Consider the following 8,505-nt stretch of genomic DNA (forward strand, 5'->3'; position numbering starts at 1 on the left):
AGCTGTATATATTAAACATTGTGTTACAGAGGGAGCTGTATATATTAGACATTGTGTTACAGAGGGAGCTGTATATGTTAGACATTGTGTTACAGAGGGAGCTGTATATGTTAGACATTGTGTTACAGAGGGAGCTGTATATATTATACATTGTGTTACACAGGGAGCTGTATATATTATACATTGTGTTACACAGGGAGCTGTATATATTATACATTGTGTTACACAGGGAGCTGTATATATTAAACATTGTGTTACAGAGGGAGCTGTATATATTAAACATTGTGTTACAGAGGGAGCTGTATATATTATACATTGTGTTACACAGGGAGCTGTATACATTAAACATTGTGTTACAGAGGGAGCTGTATATATTAAACATTGTGTTACAGAGGGAGCTGTATATATTATACATTATGTTATACAGGGAGCTGTATATATTAGACATTGTGTTACACAGGGAGCTGTATATATTAAACATTGTGTTACAGAGGGAGCTGTATATATTAAACATTGTGTTACATAGGGAGCTGTATATATTAAACATTGTGTTACAGAGGGAGCTGTATATATATTAAACATTGTGTTACACAGGAAGCTGTATATATTAAACATTGTGTTACAGAGGGAGTTGTATATATTAAACATTGTGTTACACAGGGAGCTGTATATGTTAAACATTGTGTTACAGAGGGAGCTGTATATATTAAACATTGTGTTACAGAGGGAGCTGTATATATTAGACATTGTGTTACAGAGGGAGCTGTATATATTAAACATTGTGTTACACAGGGAGCTGTATATATTAAACATTGTGTTACACAGGGAGCTGTATATATTAAACATTGTGTTACAGAGGGAGCTGTATATATTAAACATTGTGTTACATAGGGAGCTGTATATATTAAACATTGTGTTACATAGGGAGCTGTATATATTAAACATTGTGTTACATAGGGAGCTGTATATATTAAACATTGTGTTACACAGGGAGCTGTATATATTAAACATTGTGTTACACAGGGAGCTGTATATATTAAACATTGTGTTACAGAGGGAGCTGTATATATTAAACATTGTGTTACACAGGGAGCTGTATATATTAAACATTGTGTTACAGAGGGAGCTGTATATATTAAACATTGTGTTACAGAGGGAGCTGTATATATTAAACATTGTGTTACATAGGGAGCTGTATATATTAAACATTGTGTTACACAGGGAGCTGTATATATTAAACATTGTGTTACACAGGGAGCTGTATATATTAAACATTGTGTTACACAGGGAGCTGTATATATTAAACATTGTGTTACAGAGGGAGCTGTATATATTAAACATTGTGTTACAGAGGGAGCTGTATATATTAAACATTGTGTTACAGAGGGAGCTGTATATATTAAACATTGTGTTACAGAGGGAGCTGTATATATTAAACATTGTGTTACAGAGGGAGCTGTATATATTAAACATTGTGTTACAGAGGGAGCTGTATATATTAAACATTGTGTTACACAGGGAGCTGTATATATTATACATTATGTTACACAGGGAGCTGTATATATTAAACATTGTGTTACACAGGGAGCTGTATATATTAAACATTGTGTTACACAGGGAGCTGTATATATTAAACATTCTGTTACACAGGGAGCTGTATATATATTAAACATTGTGTTACACAGGGAGCTGTATATATTAAACATTGTGTTACACAGGGAGCTGTATATATTAAACATTGTGTTACAGAGGGAGCTGTATATATTAAACATTGTGTTACACAGGGAGCTGTATATATTAAACATTGTGTTACACAGGGAGCTGTATATATTAAACATTGTGTTACAGAGGGAGCTGTATATATTAAACATTCTGTTACAGAGGGAGCTGTATGTATTAAACATTGTGTTACAGAGGGAGCTGTATATATTAAACATTGTGTTACAGAGGGAGCTGTATATATTAAACATTGTGTTACACAGGGAGCTGTATATATTAAACATTGTGTTACACAGGGAGCTGTATATATTAAACATTGTGTTACACAGGGAGCTGTATATATTAAACATTGTGTTACACAGGGAGCTGTATATATTAAACATTGTGTTACACAGGGAGCTGTATATATTAAACATTGTGTTACACAGGGAGCTGTATATATTAGACATTGTGTTACAGAGGGAGCTGTATATATTATACATTATGTTACACAGGGAGCTGTATATATTAGACATTGTGTTACACAGGGAGCTGTATATATTAAACATTGTGTTACATAGGGAGCTGTATATATTAAACATTGTGTTACACAGGGAGCTGTATATATTAAACATTGTGTTACAGAGGGAGCTGTATATATTAAACATTGTGTTACACAGGGAGCTGTATATATTAAACATTGTGTTACAGAGGGAGCTGTATATATTAAACATTGTGTTACACAGGGAGCTGTATATATTAAACATTGTGTTACACAGGGAGCTGTATATATTAAACATTGTGTTACAGAGGGAGCTGTATATATTATACATTATGTTACACAGGGAGCTGTATATATTAGACATTGTGTTACACAGGGAGCTGTATATATTAAACATTGTGTTACAGAGGGAGCTGTATATATTAAACATTGTGTTACAGAGGGAGCTGTATATAGATATAGCTCTTGAGGCGAAAGTGATCAAAGGGTAAGGGGAGAAAGCGGTATCAGGCTATTGAGTTGGATAAAAACCAAAAGCTAAAAGCTACTGCGGATGCTGGAAATCCAAAACAAAAACAGAATTACCTGGAAAAACTCAGCAGGTCTGGCAGCATCGGTGGAGAAGAAATCAGTTAACTTTTCGAGCCTTCACGGCCCTTCGGCAGAACTGAAGCATAGTTAGGAGAGAGGAGAAATATAAGCTTGGATGATCAGCCATGATCATAATGAATGGCGGAGAAGGCTCGAAGGGCCGAATGGCCTCCTCCTGCTCCTAGTTTCTATGTTTATGTACTGAACAGTATGTTGCATGGATGGTGTTTGTGTGTGTTACCAGGACACTAACCTCTCTGTGTTTCTCTTACAGGTCCCTGAAAAGGTATGTAGCTGCCCCAACACTGCCTTGAAGATATGGAACCATAAAATGCTTACAGCACTGAAGTAGACCATTCTGCCCATTGACTCCATGCTGGCTCTGTGCAAGAGAAATTCAGCCTCTGCTCTTGCCCTGGGAGGTGTTTTCCTTCAATTATTGATCTGATTTCCCTTTGAAAGCCCTGATTGAATCTGCCTGGACCGCACTCTCTTGCAGTGAATTCCAGACCCTAACCACTCGCTGCGTAAAGAGTTAACCCTTACTTGCCTTTGGCTCTTTACCCAACCATGTTAAACCTGTGCCCTCTGGTTCTTGACCCTTTTGCCAATGGGAGGAGTTTCTTTCCATCTACCTCGTCTAGATGCCTCTATCAAAACCTCGTCTGCTGGGAATAATTAAGAAATCTAGCTATCCTTGTCTCCCCACCTTGCTCCCTAGTGAGGGTATTTACACCCCTTAGACCACCTCACACCCCCGTCCACCCCCTAACCACACCCTCATCGATGATCACACTCACAGCTAATGAGGCTGCTGCAAGGACAGGAGAATTCCACAGTGTGGGATCCCCGTCGTCCACCAATATCTTTGCGAGATTGCTCCTCGAGGCTTCTCCCCCCATATTCAAGGCTCTGACCCTGTGGACCCTTCCTTCCATTGGGTCTGGTGTCTGAAAACTCCCCTGCCTCTCAGTGACCAGAGCCGGACACCGTTACAACGGTCGCTCTCTGCGTAGATGGATCATGAACTTGGGTGACTTTTATTCCCCCCCACCACCCCAAATATACGCTTTACTTGCAAAATTTCTAAAAGTGCATGTTCAAAAATGTACAGTTCAAATTTGACACTACGTGAAGTGCGATACACCCGAGTTTCTTTCATAGCAGTGGGTCGCCCCCCGGTTATATTTACAATAAACCTTTGGTGTCAAACCTACCGGATTGAGGCGTTTCACAGACGCCCTCCAGCCCCTCGAGGCACGAGACAGAGGCCTCTCCCCTTTGGTGGTGGGAGTTTGTCATTCTTTTTGGGGTGGGATTTTGCAGCCCCCGTCGCGGCCTGGGTGGGGTGGGGTGGGGGGGGAGGGGGGGGAGGGGTGGTGAGAGGAGGGGCTAGAAAATGCCGCCGGTGGGAGGGGCTGTAAAACTCCGCCTTTGGTTCTTCTTGATTGGTTGGTTGTGCCAGACCAGGTAACTAACTCCTATAATTGGATAGAGTCAGAGACGTGGTGGGGGGTGGGGGAGATGTAGTATAAAGGGTTAATATTAAATATGCAAATAGGCAATCTGCATCATCAGTGATGTAAGGTCACATGACAAAAGATGAGTGACGATTGTGTGTGTGAAGCCTCACGCTAAGCCTTGTCCTGTACGTAGGGGCGATGGTGGTATAGGGATAGTGTTGCTGCATTAGTAACCCAGAGGCCCAGGCTAAGGCTCTGGGGACATGGGTTCAAATCCCACCACGGCATCCGGCGTAATTTAAACTCAGCTGATAAAACTAGTCTATCGTTCGACTGTTGTTAAAAACCCACCTGGTTCACTAATGCCCCTTTAGGGAAGGAAACCTGTACCCGGGTCTGGCCTACATGTGACTCCAGGCCCCGCAGCAATGGGGTTGATTCTTAACTGCCCTCTGAACTGTTCAGTTCAAGGGCAATTAGGGATGGGCAGCAAATGCTGGCCTTGTCATTGACACCCACATCCCATGAAAGAATATTTAAAAAAAACAAAGTCAGAAGAATGTTTAATGAGAGGTAAAGCCTTCCCTCCGGTATTGATCCTAAACTAAGACCCACGTTGATGATAAGGATGTGTGGTAAGGGGGACATTGGGTGATCTGTTTGGTCTCTGTTATCTCTTGGTTTCCCATCACTTGCGGAGCTCTGAGAGGAGTTGCTCAGAACTCCACTTATCGGAATTTCCCCAGGGCGTTTTTGGTTACCCCACCCTAGGGTTTATACGGCTGCTGATTGGTGGGAAAAAAACATGGGGTCCATGCTTTCTAGTTGCCACTGAATGGGCCAAGGTCATTACGGCCCACCTCTGTCCCACGTTGGGTGTTCAGTCTAGTAACATTCCTCAGTCCCTTGCAGATGCCCCCAGTGGCTGGTTCCACACCATTCCCTGGACACGCGAAGAGACAGGAGTGGACCACTCAGCCCATCGAGCCTGCTCTGCCATTCAGTACGATCTTGGGCTTCAGCTACACTTTCTTGCCAGCTCCCCTCATTCCCTGACAGACCAAAATTCTGTCTATCCCAGCCTGAAATGTATTCAACAGTGGACCCTCTCTATTGCCCAGTTTCCCTGCCACTCAAGTCCCCTCTGATTGTAGGGCTCAATGCTGTTACAGTCAGAGCCAGCCCAGCTTGTTTCTCCCTTGTGCCCACCTCAGTGCCAACTCCCAAGCTACTCTGCATCACGGGTTTGGTTAGGAGCAGGTTGGGGCTCACAGGGGGCTGGTCTCAAGTTAGTTTGTCGATGTTAGTTTTGCAGCAGCTGACCAGGGCGCCGGTCACCGTGGGGCGGCTCGGACCAGCCTGGTGCCAGGCTGACCAGGCGGGCGCTATCTCCCACCTCCTGGCACTGACCAGCCTCAAGGCCGCCCCCCACCATAGCGAGGGGGCCGAATCACTACCACGTGGACGCTGTGAATCGCTCAGTAAAGCTAAGGCAGACCGTGGCTTTGCTCAGCAGGTCTCTCGCAAAGCAGGGGCACGGGCAATGCAAGCGGCGGCGTGTCATCGTAACGCTCGGCTGCAGTTAGCGGCTTCGCTCGCCACCCCCTCCCTCACTGACACTTTTCCCCGTCCAGTTTCAGAACCAAGTGTCCCACTTTGGAAAGAGATTCTTCCTCTATCAACGGCCGGTGTTTGAGTCAGGCAGTTACATCAACAGCCGGTCGGTGGCCAGGCGGCTGCACCTCCCCCCTGGCGAGTACGTTATCGTGCCGACCACGTTTAAGAGGAACCGGGAGGGAGAATTCCTGCTGCGGATTTTTGCCAAGCGGAACAACATGTCCAGGTACAGCGCCGAGGGCAGTCGTTACACTCAGGGTGGGTGGGGGCGCTGGGGGAGGGGTCGTTTCACACTCCCACGGATTTGTCCGTTGAGTTAACACGTTGATCCAGCCCGAATATTCATTGTTTACCCCAGGCCTCGCAGCATCATTAATGTACCTCCCGCGCCACCCATAAGACCATAAGACATAGGAGCAGAAATTAGGCCATTCGGCCCATCGAGTCTGCTCCGCCATTCAATCATGGCTGATAAGTTTCTCAACCCCATTCTCCCACCTTCTCCCCGTAACCTTTGATCCCCTTACCAATCAAGAACCTATCTATCTCGGTCTTAAATACACTCAATGACCTGGCCTCCACAGCCTTCTGTGGCAATGAATTCCATAGATTCCCCACTCTCTGGCTAAAGAAGTTTCTCCTCATCTCTGTTCTAAAAGGTCTTCCCTTTACTCTGAGGCTGTGCCCTCGGGTCCTAGTCTCTCCTACTAATGGAAACATCTTCCCCCACGTCCACTCTATCCAGGCCTTTCAGTATTCTGTAAGTTTCAATCAGATCCCCCCTCATCCTTCTAAACTCCATCGAGTATAGACCCAGAGTCCTCAAACGTTCCTCATATGTTAAACCTTTCATTCCTGGGATCGTTCTCGTGGGATCACCCAAAGCCAGGTTAAAAATTCCTGGCGCTGTGGGCACAGGGCGAGACCGTGGCGCAGTGGTAGTGTCACCCAGCTGGCAATCCCCAAAAGCCTGGGCTAATTCTCCGGCAACATGGGTTCAAATCCCCCAGCAGCGTTCGATTAATAAATAAATGAAACCTGGAATTATAAAGCCAGCCTCAGTGACGGTGATCGTGAAACTATCACCGGTTGTTGTCCAAACCCATCTGGTTCACTAATGCCCCTTTCGGAAGCCGTCCTCACCCGGTCTGCCTACACGTGACTCCAGACCCACAGCGGTGTGGCTGACTCTTAATTGCCCCCTGATAGCGGCCCAGCAAGCCACTCGGTTGCACTCAAGGAGGAGGTTCACCCTTACCCTCTCGAGGGCAATTAGGGATGGGCAACAAATGCTGGCTCTGCCACATCCCAGCAAAGAAGGAAGGGAATAAAAAAGTGTTGGGGACCAGGAGGACAGGGAAGAGTGGACAACCGGCCCAGTTTGGAGACAGAGTGACCAACTCTCGCAGAGAAAATGAAGGGAAATCCTGCCGAGGGGATCGGTGCATGGGGCAGGGGGCTGGAGGGGGGCTTGTTGCCAGGACTTCGCGAGGGGGCAACGGGAGAGAACCAGATCATACGTGCTCACTCAGAAACCTCCAGAACCGGACTTACAGTTCCCAGTTGCCCGTGCTCCACAGTGATTTGTCAGTGCTGTCACATGATCAGTACACTTGCATTCTCTTAAAGGGACAGGGTACCCCACTTTACCGCACCGCCCTTGGCCTCCAAGGCAGCACTTGACCTTGTGCTGTGTCAAGGAGCTGTAGTTAAATTGGAATTCATGGGGATCGGGGCAGGTAAACTCTATTCTGATTGGAGACATGCCTCGCACAGGGGAAGAGAATTGTGGGTGTACAGCCTGGGTGTAAATCCTTGGGTTTAACTCCTTCTCTCACATAGTTGCAGTAATGTGGTGTCATGGGCAGTTCCACTATTGTTTTTATGCATCAGCTTCTGTTTTACAGGGAGAACAGCACCACCACTATGGCCTTCAATCCACAGGTAAATGTAACGGGGACGGACAAGGGAGTTCCCTTGAAGCTGCTCAGATGCTGGGTTTAGTGCTGCTCCACTCCATCTCCAATTACATCAAACACTCCCAGGACAGGTACCGCACGGGGTTAGATACAGAGTAAAGCTCCCTCTACACTGTCCCCATCAAACACTCCCAGGGCAGGTACAGCACGGGGTGAGATACAGAGTAAAGCTCCCTCTACACTGTCCCCATCAAACACTCCCAGGACAGGTACAGCACGGGGTTAGATACAGAGTAAAGCTCCCTCTACACTGCCCCATTAACGTGCTCGAACACTAATGCTGGGTAGAAGCCACTGGAACATTTTCCAGTTGTTAGATTGATCTCCTGATCACTGACAGGATGGATTGGACACCCCATGACCCTCGAATCTCCCTGCCCACTGCCTCTCACCAGCTGAGAGGCGGCTGGGCTGTGTCCACTTCGGGTTTGTAGGACCTGCACTGACATCAGGCAGGGCGTGGGGCTGGAAGCCATGTTCGGGTTTGTTGCCATGGCAATGCCCCGCTGTGGGACACCTTAGCAACCGGCCTGCTGGCTTATGTCTCCAACCTGGAAGTCTTGAATAGAGGCCCACGTTGGGTGGGAGATCTCACTGGCAGCACAGTTATAACAGCAAACAGACTGCGGTGGGTGAATGAGTTTTAAGGAGAGCA

The 8,505-nt window shown here is 46.1% G+C and overlaps 1 protein-coding gene across 1 annotated transcript in view; it reads left to right on the top strand.

Moving 5' to 3' along the window:
- Nucleotides 1-8,505, top strand: part of LOC144675660 (calpain-2 catalytic subunit-like) — a gene marked incomplete at both ends in the record, with an annotated part of 110,674 nt that overhangs the window by 95,218 nt on the left and 6,951 nt on the right. Inside the window, 3 exons of the mRNA XM_078536307.1 lie at nucleotides 3,066-3,077; nucleotides 5,889-6,097; nucleotides 7,779-7,815. Coding sequence (XP_078392433.1) covers nucleotides 3,066-3,077; nucleotides 5,889-6,097; nucleotides 7,779-7,815 — 258 coding nt within the window. The remainder of the gene's footprint in view (nucleotides 1-3,065; nucleotides 3,078-5,888; nucleotides 6,098-7,778; nucleotides 7,816-8,505) is intronic.

Source organism: Cetorhinus maximus, unplaced genomic scaffold, assembly GCF_964194155.1.
Source record: "Cetorhinus maximus unplaced genomic scaffold, sCetMax3.hap1.1 HAP1_SCAFFOLD_1085, whole genome shotgun sequence".
Taxonomy (NCBI): domain Eukaryota; kingdom Metazoa; phylum Chordata; class Chondrichthyes; order Lamniformes; family Cetorhinidae; genus Cetorhinus; species Cetorhinus maximus.